The following is a 17,173-nucleotide window of genomic DNA, read 5'->3' as shown; positions in this document are numbered from 1 at the left end:
TATTAGTATAGATTTTTATCATATATGAACTGAGCAAAAATGTTTGGCAAATCTCAAATTCTGTATTAATATTAATCTCTACCTCATGAGTATTTTCTGATGTATTTATAGTTATTTTCTGCATCAAATGTTTTAAAACTCTTCATTGCCATTTTCATGTGAATATCACACAAATCTATTAGGTTATCAATGAAACAGAACAGATATTATGCTTTTTTTGGGTCATGTTGCCAATGTATCTTTTCCAAGATGCAATTTAATGCAATTTTTTTTAGTACTTAAATTATCAAGTAATTTCTGACTAAATTTTTCTTGAACTCTTTGTATTTAGGTTCTAACATTGTGGAAATTTCTAGGAATCCTCTGTGTTTGGGAAAGGATGGTGGTTTACTAAGAGGGTCAAGAATGTATTGAAATTTGCTGTTTTGGTAGTTGTTTTGTATGGAAAATAAAGGCAAAAGTAATCATAAGCCTTTGGAGGGAAGGTTGTGCTAGAGGTGTTTTTTAGTGAAATGATTGCCAAAATACTTAAGTTTGAGTGGGCCTACTTATATCAGCAATACTAAAGCAAGAAAGCTGACTTAGTTCTAGATGTTACATAGAAAGAAGAAAACTTTTTCAGCTTCTTCAAACAAATAAACTAACAAAAAATATGCAAGAAACTCTAACCCATATTTTTATATTGGTTCTCATTACATGATAATGAGTTCTTTTTACGTGGCATTGCTTATTTTTATTACGTATTTAAAATTTTTAACTATCCCATTCTACTGGTCTTAAATATTATGTTTTAATTATAAATGGTAATATCTGCTATCTGACTTATGAGTGCTGTTATTTATCCTGTGTATACTATAAATATAGGAGCTTTAATTAGATCCAGAAGAATAGGAAGAAAAAAAATTTAAATCACCATAGGAACTGTTTTCAGAAGTTTGGCTGACAACTAACCAAGCATTTAGGTTTAAGTTCCACAGTCTTTGGATTTTTGGTTTTTCATTTGTTTGTTTTCTTGAGAATTCTAAGTGAAGACTGGACATGAATCACAATTCTAAGAAAACTTCTGAAATATCATTAGGTAGAAAAATGCCACATAGGAATAACAGAAATAATTTAAAAACTCAACTATTTTGAAAGGTGTAGACTACCTCTGGTAAAGAAGAAAATAATCCTTTGTAAACAAAAGTAACTGCTGCTTTAATTTTCACATATTAATGTAGATTCTGAAAGTAAAATCTAGAAGAAAAATTAGAATATTATTTATTACTTTATAATATAAATACCATATCTAAAATATATGATATAGCCAAAGAAGAAAGTGATTTCTATATCTGAGAACTCTAAAATCTAATTTGAACATATCTTTGCCATGGTATAGAAGTTTCTTTGGAAAATAACCCTAGTTTTGTTTTTCTGTATGTTCTAATGAGCATATTTATTGTTGATACACAATTAGTAGTATCTCAGGCGTACTCAAAGTAATTTAATTCACTGTGATTAGTGAGGATGCTGGATATTTGATCAGCATAATTGGTAAGTAATCTGAACCTAATGGGCAAATGTAATACTGCAGTACCAATTGTAGATATCTATTGTTTTTAAGCACACACAGAACATTTACCCAAAAAGTGTGTATAATTAAAGCATTGAGCAAATTTAAATAATTTCAGTGGGTTAAAGTAACAGATTATCTCTTTTGAATTACACTGGAAATCAATTATGAGACAAATGCTAGAAAACTGCTATTGGGAAGGAAAAAGACAGACACAGTTAGTAACTCATGCCCCCCTAAAAATCACAATAAAATTAGAATAAGTTTTAATAATAATGCATAAAATCCGCTGGGATTTAGGTAAGTGAATACTTAGAGAAAAATGTATAGACTAAATTTTTATATTAGAAGCTATCTAATATTGCAAGTTAATGGAATAGAACACAAATCTAAGATAGAGAGTATTTGCAAAGACTGATAAAATTTTCAAAACCCTGTCAAGAATGATCAAGAGAATAAGACAGAAATATAAAATTAACTTAACATATTTATTGAGAAGTTATGTGTCAAGCAGTGTTTGTGTAGTATGCATCAATAAATAAACAGGCAGAAATCACATTTCTCATAATCTTGTGTTAAACAGATGTAATCTCTCTCTCTACACACACACACACAAATATATAATGGAGGCCTGGTGCATGAAATTTGTGCACTGAGTGGGGTGTCCCTAAACCAGCCTGTGCCCTCTCGCAGCCCAAGAGCCCTCGGAGGATGTCCGACTGTGGACATTCTTAACGCTGCTGCGGAGGCAGGAGAGGCTGCGCTCACCAGCCATGAGCCTGGCTTCTGGCTGAGCAGTCCTCCCCCTGTGGGAGTGCACTGACCACCAGGGGACAGCTCCTGCATTAAGCATCTGCCCCTTGTCGTCAGTGCACATCATAGCAACCAATCGTTCTGCCATTGGTTGATTTGCATATTAGGGTTTTATTATATAGGATATACAGAATATATATATATATATATAAAATCTAATAAAAGAGAAACATGCAAATTGACTGCACCTCCACTATGCCCCAAGCCATGCCCACCAGCCAATCAGAGCGACTATATGCAAATTAACCCAACCAAGATGGCGGCCAGCAGCCACAGAGCTGGAGCAAGCAGGAGGCTTGGTTGCCCGGCGATGGAGGAAGCCAAACTTCCCGCCTGCCCTGGCTGGCTGTGGCTTCCACTCAAGGCAACAAAGTTTCAATTATAGAAGATAAATAAATCCCAGATACCTGCTTCCAGCCAGCCTCCACTGGGAGCTTGGGTGGCTGGGGGGCGTGACCAGCCTGCAAACAGCCATCAGCCCCTCACCCAGGCTGGCCACACCCTCTTGGGGTGAGGATCTTCGCTGGGGGGCTTGGCCAGCCTGCAAACAGCCATAAGCCCCTCACCCAGGCTGGCCAGGCACCCCAGGAGGACCCCCTACCCTGAAGGGGGTGTGGCCAGCCTGAAAACGACCCTCAGCCCCTCACCCAGGCTGGCCAGGCACCCCAGTGAGGACCCCCACTCTGAAGGGCTGTGGCCAGCCTGCAAACAGCCATCAGCTCCTCACCCAGGATGGCCAGGCACCCCAGCGGGAACCCCCACCCTGAAGGGGGTGTGGCCAGTCTGAAAATGGCCCTCAGCCCCTCACCCAGGCTGGCCAGGCACCCCAGCGGGACCCCCACCCTGATCCGGGACAACCATCAGGGCAAACCAGCCAGCGCCCACCTGTGCACTAGGCCTCTATCCTATATAATAAAAGGGTAATATGCAAATTGACCCTAACAGCAGAACAACTGGGAATGACTGTTCACTATGACACACACTGACCACCACGGGGCAGACGCTCAATGCAGGAGATACCCCCTGGTAGTCAGTGCGCTCCCACAGGGGGAGCTCTGCTCAGCTACAAGCCAGGATGATGGCTGCCAGTACAGCAGTGGTGGTGGGAGCCTCTTCCGCCTCCTAAGCAGCGCTAAGGATGTTCGACTGCAGCTTAGGCCTGCTCCCTGCTGGCAAGTGGACATCCCCCGAGGGCTCCCGGACTGCCAGAAGGATGTCTGACTGCCAGCTTAGGCCCAATCCCCCAGGGAGCGGGCCTAAGCCAGTAGGTGGTCATCCCCTGAGGGGTCCCAGACTGCAAGAGGGCACAGGCTGGGCTGGGGGACCCTCCCGAGTGCACAAATTTTTTTGCACCGGGCCTCTATTATACATATACAAAACAAATTATAGTGTTTATTGAAAGCTCACAATTGATGTGAGAAAATATAAAGAAAATTAAAAATCATCCTGGGCACTGAAAACCACTGACCTCAGCAGTTACCTGGTTCTTAGTCAATAATCATAAAATCTAAGCAAAAAAAAATAATAATATAAATAAAAATAAAATAAATCTATGCCAGTATTCTATAATTCGACCCCTTTGGGGGTCGAACGATCCTTTCACAGGGGTCGCCTAAGACCATCGGAAAACACATATATAATTACATATTGTTTTTGTGATTAATCACTATGCTTTAATTATGTTCAATTTGTAACAATGAAATTGGGTGTCACCACAACATGAGGAACTGTATTAAAAGGGTCATGGCATTAGGAAGGTTGAGAACCACTGTTTTAAACAGTTTGGAAAGATGAAATAATAATGGATTCATAGGTAGTTACATAGGAGAAATCCGGTGTAACCTTTATGCAATGGTTACATCTTACATAACTATAGTATATCAAAATCAGGAAACTAACTATGGTTTAATATGCATGTATAAATAGTTTCGTGGGATTTTGTTACATATATAAATTTGTATAATTATCACTACAATCAACATATTCCATCTCCACAAAGATCTCCCTTAATCTGCTCTTTTAGAATTACACTTATGCCCACCATCCCTACCTAACCTTGGAAAATCATTACTTCATTCTCCATTTGTATAGTCTGTCATTCTGAAAAAGTTATGTAAATACAGCCATGTAGTATGTGACCTTCTGAGACTGTTATCGTTTTTTATTCATCATAATTCCCTTGTGATCTATCCAAGTTGTTTTGTGTACAAATTATTTGTTCTTTTTATTGCTGAGTGGTATTCAATGCTTTGGATATAACATACCATAGTACCATTTTCCAGAGTGGCTGTGCCATGTTACATTGCCACCGACAGTGAGAGATCCAGTTTTTCCACATCCTTGTGAGCATTTGATATTGTAACTATTTTATTTTTATTTTGTTGTTCTTATACGGGTGGAGTAGCCTCATCATGGTCTTAATTTGCATTTCCCTAATACCTACTGAAGATGAACATCTCTTGTGTTTCTTTGCCATCTGTATCCTCTATGATGAAATGTTTCTTTATGTCTTTTGCCTGTTTTCTAATCAGATTTTTTTAGCTGTTGAGTTTGGAGTTCTGTATATATTATAGATATAAACTATTTTACAGCTACGTGAGTGGCAAATATTTACTCCCAGGCTTCAGAGTGTGTTTTCATTCTCCTAACAGGGAAAGAACAAACATTTTTTAAAATATTTTGATAAGGGCTAATGTATTGATCTTTCCTTTTGAAATCATGGTTTTGTTTACATGCCTAAAAACATTTCACCAAGGATTTTCTTCTAATTTTTCTTCTAAAAGTTGTATAGTATATTTTACATTTAAGTCTATGATCCATTTTGTTAATTTTTGTATAAGGTGTAAGGTTTGGGTCAAGATTTTGTTTTGTTTTGTTTTGTTTTGTCTAGCCAGTTGCACCTCCTCCCTGCATTTAACTGTTTTTGCAGCTTTGTCAAAAATTAGTGGGTTGTACTTGTGTGAAGCAGTTTCTGAGTTCTATTTTCCATTCTATTGATCCAAGTGTCCATTTTTCCACCAATACCACACAATCTTGATAACTAAAGCTACATAATATAATAAATTTTGAAATTGGGTAGAGTGATTTCTTCTAATTTATTTTTTCAAAACTGTTTTAGTTGTCAGTTCCTTGGATTTCTATATAAATTTTAGAAAAAATCATGCCAATATCTACAAAAAATGATGCAATTTTTATAATTTAATTAACTATTTAAATATGTATATCAATTTGAGAGATATATGTTGAGTCTTTAATATGTTGAGTCTTCCAATCCATGAGTACAATATGTCTCTCCAGTATTTAGATTTTTAAAACTTATTTCATTAGTGTTTTATAATTTTCAGCATACAAGTCCTGCACATATAGCATAAGATTTACAGCTATATATTTCATTGTTTGAGGGATTTTAAATAGTATATCTTGAAATTTGGTTTCTATATGTTCATTGCTAGTTTATATAAATACAATTAATTTTACATGTCAATTTTGTGTCCTTTAATTTTGCTGACTCATTTTTTAGTTGTACATTCCTTAGATTTTTTTCTGTGTAGACATCAAATCATCTGAAAATGGGTAGTTTTCCTCTTTGATTTATGTGCCTTAAAAATTTGGTAGAATTCTCCAGTTTGACTATTTGAACCTGGAATTTTTTCAGGAATTTTAAAACTTTGAGTTCAATTTCCTTAATGAGGAAAACTAGTAATTTGAGTAGTTATAAAGCTACTCATGTTATTTTTTCATTATGTAAGCTTTTGCTTTGCAAGAATTAGGTTCATTTCACCTAAGTAGTTGAACTTATTCATGTGGAGTTGTGCATATTATTCTAGTATCACCCCTTTGTTACCCACAGGATCTATGATATTTACTGTTTCATTTTGCTATAGATAATTTTTCTCCATTCAATATTTTATTTGATATTCATATTTATTGAAAATGCCAATTAATTATATAAAAAGAAACAATATAGCTCTAGCCCTTTTATAAATATGATATAAACAGTTTGGTAAACTATGATGTGGAGTTCAAGTAATTGAATCATGAAATCAAAGAATTACAGAGTTGCTGAGATTAATAGAAGTTAGTCCAAGCTTTTTGAAACAGGGATTTAACACTAAGACTTCTGTGAAGGATTCACTTTTAGTCAATTATAATGAATCATACATTTTTATCTTCATTCTAGCACTTATCACATTCTATTAAAATGTGAGAGAAATCCATTAGGACATGTTTATTGTTGAATCAGCCCCAACAGCTACTAATTGCCATTGAATGAATTGAGAAATGAATGACCAACCTATAAAGGGATTATTTCTATAACTTCCCTGACCAAGCAGATAATGGAGGTGGCAATGGAGACTCACCTATTTCCTGCTTGAAAACTTTCACACAAGATAATATGCTGTCGCACATATAAAACCTTTTCAACTGTCAGTCATTTCTGGGTATAATAATGTTTTATTCTAATATTGAATTAATGTTTCTGTATTTGCCCAGTATGGTTTTTTATTATAATATTTCTTACAACTTGTACTTCTTTATGATAATAAAAATTTAAGTATTGGAAACAGGTACCATCAATTCTGCACATCTTTTCACATTCCCCGTTCTCATGTTTGTAATTGTGATATCAGAATTAATATTCTTGAATCCTTTAATAGCATCTAATATGCATGGTTTTAGGTCTCCATTATCTAATCTCTCTCTCATTGAATAGTTTCAGTTATCAAAATTTCCTTAAACATGGGAATTAAATGTTTTAAAAATACTACAATCCTCTAATTATGATTAGACCATCACAATATTCAGTGTCATATTATCTTTTCTGCCTACCATATCAGAGTCATATATCCTACGAATTTTAGTAGTTTAGTTTTTATTTTTTTAGTTAAAATTAAGTATTTTGTTGATCATGACTAAAAAAATGAATAGGGAGTTCATTAAATAAATAATAGTTAAAGAAGGTTCCAGATGGTAGAAGACTCTTAACAACTAGTTCTGCTACTGTGTAATACTGAACAAAGTACTTAACTCTGAACTTCAACTTTCTCATCAACCAAAAATAAGAGTAATAACTATTATGTAGAGGAGTGAGACTTATATAAAATAACATATAAAGTGAAAGCTTGGGATCTGACACATATTTGTTTAGTACACAGTATCCTCCTTTCCAGTCAATTTTCCATGTTCCTAAATGTGCTGTCATTTATAGCATATGCTCAATACATTTATATTGAATGAATAAATGAATAGAGTGGTGAGGTCTTAAATTTAAGAATTTGATGGTATGATTTTAAAAGGACTTACATTATGTTCTTTGATCTCATCCATATGTGGAATCTAAAGAACAAAATAAACTGATGAACAAAATAGATCAGAGACATAGAAATATGGAACAGACTGTTGAATCTGAGAGGGAAGGTTGGGGGTGGGTGGGTAGGAAGAGATTAACCAAAGAATTTATGTGCATATATGCATAACCCATGGACACAGACAATAGTGTGGTGAAGGCCTGGGTGAGAAGTGGGTGCAGGCTAGAAGGGGCCAATGGGGGGAAAGAGGGCATCTGTAATATTTTCAATAATAAAGATAATTTTAAAATGATCTATTTTTTAAAGTGAAATAGTCATTTCATGCTCATAAAGATAATGATCAGTGGGAAAAATTACAGCATTTAGAAAGGTAGAAACTGGTTTGATTGATGATACAGCTGTTGACAAAGGTGATCATTTTCTTACCGATGATACAACTGTCTGGTACTGGCATTAATTACTCCATGAAATGCCAGGAATTGGCATCTGCACAGAAGACGGCTGTTTTCTCACCTGGCACCTGTGGGAAATAATAAAATACTAAATTATAAGTTGTTCTCTCTCACCACAGTGATGTGAAATAAAAAGAACTTATTCTTGCTTGTATTTTCCCAGTGATGTTAGAGTTAAACTTTCGGAGGAAACATATATTCCAAGCTTTAGTAGGTATGGAAGTAGAAAAATATGATTTACATCATAGAGATTTACGTAGCAGCATATGTATGATTTTTGAAGCCAAATGAAATCTGTTTTTTAGCAGCACACACATCATTCTTCATACAAATGTCCTGGTCTGAATGTTAATCTAACCCTGGTGGGCTGCTGAATTTTCCAGCATAAGGGCAACTGAATTAGTTACTTCATTATAATTCTTAACCAAGTCAACAATTCAGATTCTAAACAAGACACTGAGTTGAAATTTACCTCCCAGTCCTCTGAAATACTACGTAGGAGAATTTTAGTATTCTGAACTAAAAGAAGCTCTACAACTTACAGTCTATTCTAGGAAAGACTAAATTACCAAAATAAGTTTCAAGTGTAATTTTAAAATGAAATTAGCAATTGGGTTGAAAACGCCAGCCTGTTCATTTGGTGACAGAAATTATGACAGAAAGATTTTCTTTATCCTTGAAAATACATCAGTGTTAGGCTGACTGTTAAACCATTTAAAAAAGCATATTAGTCATGATGCTTTCTTACATTTATCAATGTTTACTTCTTTCAAAAGCTAAAACTGATAACTTTATAGCATTTTTTATTGTTGGACAAGTTCCTTGGTGGGGGATGTGATTAAGTTAATCTTCATTTTAGTAGTCTTACACACTTTAAAATGGTATAGAAACAATGGTAAAACCCACATGTTCTCATTCTCCACATTATCAACTACAAAGAGAATAGAGATTATTTTGTGTATTTAAACATATTTATCTGATCTGTGCTCACCGAAAGCATGTATCCATAAAAAGACAAACACATGGTTTTGATGCCTAGCACAATTTTGAAATTCTTTTTAAGAACTTATGTAATTCTATGTAAGAGAATAGAGTTGATTCTTCATCCAGGAATCACCATGACTTCAGCTAGGATGTATTTCTGCCTTCCTTTGGTCTTAGCATTGGAGGGCAGGTCCCTGAGAATTTTGGTGGCAAAATCATTTCTACTCTCATTTAGATAAAATTGCCTATAAACATTTTTGCAGTTCTTCATTAACAGAGAAACCTTTATCTAAGTATAGATTGACATGTTGCAACTTGAGTTCTTCTCGAGTATTTTTAATTTTTGGACACCATCTTGTGGGGAAGCACGGGACTTGGTTGGAAAGTCTGTAAGGAGGATTCTCTGAAAGGTCAGGGACCTCTGGGGGACCTTGCCGAAGGCGGCAGCCCCTACCTTGATTTTTCCGAACAAGCCTGACCCCTGGGGTGTTTTACTAGAATGTTTAGACTTCAAAATGTCCTTGTTTGAAGACACTACAGATGCAAGTGCTTTCTTGAGGATACTTACCCTGCTGATTGTATCTAGAGGTTACTTTTAGTTCAAGCTATTATTACAGTAAAAAGCTAATGAGGCAGGCAATCAGGGCCTTTTTGGCTCCTTATGCCAACTAGCCCCTTAGCTTCTCTTTCACAGAACCATGTGTCAGTAATCATTCATCCCTCATTCAGGGTCTGCTGGTCAGCCCTGGCACCATCTCACATATAATTATGATTTTACAGATTTCCATTTTTAGTTATAATTTTCAAACAAAACTTAATACAGAATTACTGTTATCAAATAACTCTAAATAGTATATTTTATAACTTATGGTCAAATTAATCACACATTGGTTTTTATGCTGTATTATGCATATTTACTTAAAAATAAAGACTATAAAAAGTAGCTTTAACATAAAATTTTATGTTTTCTCAATTACACAATGCTTGGTTTTATAATACCTTAGCTTATATTGCTAGCTTTATAATTTACTGAGCAGAATTATGAAAAGACTAGAGGCCTGGTGCATGAATTTGTGCATGGGTGGGATCCCTTGCCTGGCCAGTGATCGAGGCCTATTGGGAGGCCAGCCAGCAAGGGAGAGGGACCCCAGGAGGTTGGCCGGTCATGGGGAGGGGCCGCAGGAAGTTGGCTGTGGGAGCGCACTGACCACGAGGGGGCTGCTCCTATGTTGATTGTCTGCCCCCGGTGGTCAGTGTGTGTCATAGAGACTGGTCGACTGGTCGTTTCAGTCAGTCTGGTCATTTGGTCGTAATGGTCGCTTAGGCTTATATATATATATCTATATATATATATATATATACATATATATATAGATAGATATAGATATAGATATAGATATAGATATAGATAGATATAGATATAGATGTAGATATAGATATAGATATAGATATAGATATAGATATAGATATAGATATAGATATAGATATAGATATAGATATTTGTATAATCCCAACTATCCAGTTTTGTATATGAGGAGCTTGGAAGTTGCAACTCTGTCCTATCAAGTAAAAAGCTGGATGGATTGAAAAATCAATAATTCTCTTGAGATTCACAAGAGAGGCATGAACATAGGGTGCACAGGGCACACCGTTTCCCCCAGGACTGGAGAGACCTACAGGTGAACACAGGGAGTAACACTTTATCAGAACAGAGACTCAAGAGCAGAAACCACTATGGGAACCAGCGCCAGAGGAAGAAAACCTGACCTGTCACTGATGATGAGACTCAGTGTGGACAAGTTTGAGAGTTAAAATTTGAGGGGACCTACTTATAGGGACATCCCCACAGTATTGTGAAATGTATCTCCACACATTCAACCAGGTTCCATAGTAAATATTGGAAACATTTCCTCATGCTTCTGACAGAGCATTCTGTTTTCCCTCACAAGGCCTGCCCTCAAGAGAAGCTGGTAACAGAACTGACTGGGAATTATCAGAGCCTAACTGACCTGGTGGAGAGAAATACCCAATGCTATCCCCCTCTAGCCATCTTGTCCCTCCTAACGGGTAGAAAAAAATCTCAGAAACACTTATGCTGTTTACAGTTCAGAGGCACAGGCCCATTAAAGACTGGGACTTAATCATGAAACTGTGGAATATTTTCCATCTCTCCATTTTTAAGGGCCTATTTACAGTGGTTCCTTATACTCAGAATGTCATGTGTGGCTATCGAGAAAAAAGTTACAAGGCATACTGAAAGGAAAAATAAATTTTGAAGAGACAGAGCAAACATCAGAATCAGACATGGAAGGGATGAGGAATTTAAAACAACTATGATCGATCTTCTAAGGCCTCTAGTGGATAAAATAGACAGCATGCAGGAATAGATGGGCAACATAAGTAATGAGATGGCCATCCTAAGAAAGAATCAAACAGAAATGCTGTGATCAAAAGCACTGGAACGAAAATGAAGAATGTCCTTGATGGGCTTATTCGTAACCTGAACACAACTAGGAAATATATCTGAGTTAGAGGATATAAAGATAGAAATCTCCCAAACTGAAAAACAAAAACACAGAGAAAAACAACAGAACACAACACCATATCCAAGTACTATAGGACAAACAAATAAATAATGAGAATATCAAAAAAGAAGAAAGAGAAAAGGAATAGAAGAATTTGAAACAGTAACAACTGAGAATTTCCCCAAATTAATGTCTGGCAAAAAACCACAGATTCAGGAAGCTCAGAGAACATGAAGCAGGAAAATGCTTCCCCCCACTCTTAAAAAAAACAAAAAACTGACACACACAAAACACACACACACACACACACACACACACACACAACACAATTAGGCACATCATTTTTAAACTAAAGGAAAGTCAAAGATAAAGTAAAATCCCGAAAATAGTCATTGGAAAAAAGCGCCTTACCTATAGAGGAACAAAAGTAAGAATTACAGTGGAACCTCGGTTCTAAAACTTAGTTTTTCCAGAAGGCTGTTCGAGAAGCAATTTGTTCAAAAACTGAATCCATTTTTCCCATTGGAAATCATGTAAATTGAATGATTCAATTTTAATATTTCTATATACAATATAGTCTAAAGTACTATAAATAAACACATTAAAAACAAAAGGACATGAAAAAATGAAAATGTAACAAAAAGAAATGAAATGTACATAAAAAATGAAAATTTTTATACACATTTACTTGAATGAATTAAGTTTAAAAGCCGAGGTTCCACCGTATTTCTTTTTTTAAACTCTATCCTTCTCACAACTTTCATCTTCAATTTGCTGCTATCAATAACCTTTTTAGGGCCTTTGGTGACTTACTGTACATATTTAATAATAATAAGCAGCATAAAAAACAAACACAAAAATATTCCTAGCACAAGGTTTAGTGGTAAACTTATTTATACTCACACATTCTCTCCTTTGTCTCCTGAGACACATGACTGTTCAGACAGGTATCAGCATGAAAGGATTGTCTGGTCTAAAACTGAAGTTTTGTTTGACAACTGAGTTATTTTCCATGAACAACTTGTCAATAACCAAATTGCACGAGATCAGAGACAGTGAGAACTTAAGTTTGTATATCTGACTTCTCAGACACCATGGAAGCAAGAAAAGAGTAGAATGAATTATTTAAAGGGCTGAAGGGAAAACAAATCCAAAAAACCCTACCAACACAGAATTCATATCCTGATAAATCATCCTTCAAAAGTGAGGAGAAATGAAGACCTTTTTTAATTTTCTTGTTGAGAGTATTACAGATGTCCCCCATTTTAGCCTTTGCCCCCCTCCACCTGTCTCCTGTTTCATCCTAGGTCTTCACCACATTACTGTCTGTGTCTATGGGCTGTGCATACATGCCTATAAATTACCTGGTTAATCTCTTCCCACTCCCTCTTCCCTTCCCTCTGAAATCTGTATCCATGCCTCTGGACCTGTTTTATTCATCAGCTTATTTTGTTCATTAGATTCCACATAGAAGTGAGACCATGTGATATTTGTCTTTCTTTAACTGGCTTATTTTGCTTAGCATAATAATCTCCAGGTCCTTCCTTGCTGTCTCAAAGGGGTAAGAGGCCCATCTTTTTGTAGCTGCATAGTATTCCTTTGTGTAAATGTTCCACTCATCTGCTGATGGACACTTGGGCTGTTTCCAAATCTTAGCTACTTTAAATAATGCTGCAATGAATATAGGGGTGCACATTTACTTTCTGACTGGTGTTTCAAGAAGTAAGGGAATATTTTGCCACTAGACCTACTTTGCAAGAAATGTTAAAAGATGTTTTTTAGAGAGAAGCAAAATGATATAGATCAGAAAATGATACATATGAGACCTACATAAAGGATGGTGAGGAATGAAGACTAAGTGAAGATGAAATAAAAACTTTAATTTTTTTCTTTTTTAAAATTTTACATTTATTATTAAAAGTATTGTAGATGTCCCCCTTTTTCCCATTGACTCCCTCCCAATTAATCTACTAGTCAACATTGTTTAAAATGAAATAACAACAATGTATTCAATTGTGCATTCTTATATATAACATTTATATACATTATATATATATATAATCATGTATGCTTATATACAAGTGAAATGAATGATGTCAATGATATAAGAGATAGAAGGGAGGAATTAAGATTATATTGTTATTATAAGGTACTCACACTATCCATGAAGGAATATAGTGTTCTTTTAAAGTCGGTTTGGATTATTTGTAAAGGTAATGTAACAGTCTAGGGAAATCAGTAAAATAATTTTTAAAAAAGTATAACCAACATGTCAAGAGAGGAGATAAAATGCAATTATATAAAATATTTAATTAAAACTGAAAAAGGCAGAAAAATTATAGAAGACAAAAATGGAATAAAGAATGTGGGCAACAAATAGGAAATAGTAACAGATATGGTAAATATTAATCCAGTTCTCTCAATGATCATTTTGAATATCAGTGGTCTAAATGCAACAATTAAAAAAAAGAATTTTTTAGAGTAGATCAAAAAATAAGACCCCACTATATGTTGTCTACAAGAAATCTATTTTAAATATAAAAACAGGTATAGATTAAAAGTAACTATATGGAAGAATATAGGCTGTCTCCAGAAAATGTATATACAAACTTTGAATAATATAATGGCAGTGTTTATTAAAATACATTTCATTTTCAAAATTGAGCTACCACCTGTTAAAGTGTACATACATTTTGGGGGGAACACCTGTATATACCATGCTTACACTAATCAAAAGAAAGCAAGAGTAGTTATATTCATTTCAGACAGAGCTGACATCAAAGCAGGAAAGTTACCAAAGGTAAATAAGGGAATTACATAACAATAGAGGGTCAATTCTCCAAGAAAACATGACAGTCTATAATGTACAAGTGCCTAACAACAGAATGTCAAGCCATGTGTGACAAAAACTAATAGACTTGCAAAGCGAATTGATGAACACACTATCAGAGTTGGGGATTTCCATACCACTCTATCAGAATTACATAGATCCCTCAGGCAGAAATCCAATAAGGATTGAACTATATCCTGGAAATGGAAGAAAAAACTTAAGCAATGTTAGTAACAAAATATTTTAAAATACTAGATAGATAGTTGGTATTTAATACAACTTAACATTTAATTTCTGCAACTTATAATAAATTAATTCAAATTATTTCACTTTTTACCTTACTTTTCTGTTTTACAATTTTCTCATCTCTAAAATGAGGCTATATTTACAAACTAATTGCAATGATTAATAACTTTTGCTTTAGGCAGCATTTTCCAAGCCAAACTGTATTGCAGAATAATAAACTTCCTAAATTCTCTACCAAGCTCTGAGAAGCAAAGATGAAGGACAGAGGAAATAAATTACATTGACCAAATAGGTACTTGGAGGAGAAACTGTGTATAATGCTAAAATATTTTCTCATTGATTTTGAGACTGGGGACCAGATTTGTGGAGAAATAAACTTATGCAAACCATAGGAATAGCTGTGTATAGCAAACTAAAATATTCTGTTTGAATGTTGCTAAGTTTTGGATATTACAGTGACATGGCAAGATCACTGTGATTTTGGATTGCATGTCTTTAAGTCAGCTAATTTCCTATTTCCTTCTACCATAATTTGGGAAATGTTTTCCAGGTCCCTCCCTTGGGTGCTGCGATTTTGAATTTGATCTCTGTTCCTGGGAGCAGGAACAGGATGATGACTCTGACTGGAATCTGAAAGCTAGCAGCATCCCTGCTGCAGGCACAGAGCCAGCTGCGGACCACACCTTGCGAAATTCGTCTGGTCATTACATCTTCATAAAGAGCTTGTTCCCTCAGCAGCCCATGAGAGCAGCCAGAATTTCAAGCCCTGTCATAAGTAGAAGAAGCAAAAACTGCAAGGTATGGTAAAGACGGAAATATTATGGTCAACTTCTGATAGATTCAACAAGAAAAATGAAATGGTTAGGACAAGACCAAAAATGTGCTTCAATTTATTCCACTTGGGATATGTGAGGAAGAAAGATGGTGAAGTAAGGATGAGATGGAAGGATACTTGGAACTGTAGGAAGACTTTATTCTGTGGGTATAATCCATAAATATTGGAATTTTGGAAACCATTGGGAAACTTCATTATTATTATCCATGGATAATTCAAAAGGAGTAAAATGCCAGTTGTTTTCACTCAGGAAGTTTAGTACATATTGGTGTTATGAGAATTTCTCCATCAGAAAAAATTAAAACACTCTCTCTCTCTCTCTTTCTCTCTCTCTCTATATATATATATATATATATCTCCAAGGATTAATATTAGAGATAGTTGGAGGTACAATAAAATGTTTGAAGATGTCTTCATGAAAAAAGAGAGACTGAACTTGACCCCCCCAAACAAAAAAGAAAAGTGGAATAATTTATATATGTAGGAAGAAAAAAATGTTTTTGCCATGATCCTGTGGAAATTTGAAGAAAACATTTATAGAGTATTAAAAGTATAAATAAAATTGTGTAGCTCTTAGGGCCAAACAGCCTCATATAATGACTATGTATTTTCAGGATCTTTCACTTGCCTTTATTTATTTTTTGCTTGATGGTTTCTATTCCACAAAAATATCGAGTCAGCTACAGTAGGAACTGAACTTGGCTTTATATATAATATAAACTAAGCCCTCAGGGATGACTTCACAGGAATCTTGCTTTTGAGAGATTGATATATAAATCATTGTGTCTTTATGTATATTTACAATGTAAAGTTCAGTCTTCATAAGATCTGAACACATGATTCTGACTGGTGTTTCCCCAAAGTTTGAGCACTAAAAGAAAAGCCAATTACATCCACAAAGTCGCTAGTTGATCAGAGAATCAGGCTGGGAAACAGTGGCATGATTTAATTCTTTATTGTCTTCAAATTCTACAATTCTCATGTACCTTTCTCCACATTAGTGAGAGCCCTAACCCTGGGAAAGCGACATATTAAATCATTGCTGACAGGCTCCCAATTGTACCTGCTCCTGTTACAGATGCGTGTTCTTCTGTTTCATACTGACTAACCTTCACATCCCACCACTGTCACTGTCTTACAGCATGTTAAACCTTTAGTTTGTCTTAGGAGAGTTTCTGTCTGAGCTTAAGGTGATTCATGCGTAAACTCTCAGAGAGTGATCTCATCTCTTTTATGTCCTCAGGCACATCGGATAGGAGTTGTGCCACTCTGGTTTCAGAGATTTTTCTGCAAGAAAGTGAAATGTTCAGATCAGAGTTTTAGAAAAATAACTCAGATGTCCAGAATGAATGTAATATATCATTCAGAATTATATTAAACTTTAATTAGCCTGGCAATAAAACCTGGCTTTTAATCAATTCTATTTTGTTTGTTTTTGTTATCTTCCAAATTACTTGAAACTTTCTAAAAAATAAAGCCCAAACACACCAGACTTTATATAGTTTGAGCATCTCTAAATCTGTGTGTGTGTGTGTATGAAAATTATAAATAAGTTCTAGTCTTAGAAAGCCAATTAAAAATTAAACATGAAATACATATAAAATTCCAGTTGACTTCTAAGCTTTTC

The 17,173-nt window shown here is 35.1% G+C and overlaps 1 protein-coding gene across 1 annotated transcript in view; it reads left to right on the top strand.

The window, feature by feature from the left end:
* MALRD1 (MAM and LDL receptor class A domain containing 1) overlaps positions 1-17,173 on the top strand; it is a 496,818-nt gene that overhangs the window by 173,045 nt on the left and 306,600 nt on the right. The window contains exon 17 of the mRNA XM_023758060.1: positions 15,262-15,509. Coding sequence (XP_023613828.1) covers positions 15,262-15,509 — 248 coding nt within the window. The remainder of the gene's footprint in view (positions 1-15,261; positions 15,510-17,173) is intronic.

Source organism: Myotis lucifugus, unplaced genomic scaffold, assembly GCF_000147115.1.
Source record: "Myotis lucifugus unplaced genomic scaffold, Myoluc2.0 scaffold_121, whole genome shotgun sequence".
NCBI lineage: Eukaryota > Metazoa > Chordata > Mammalia > Chiroptera > Vespertilionidae > Myotis > Myotis lucifugus.
Note: the sequence above shows the minus strand (reverse complement) of the source record. Positions and strands in the feature narration are given on the sequence as shown.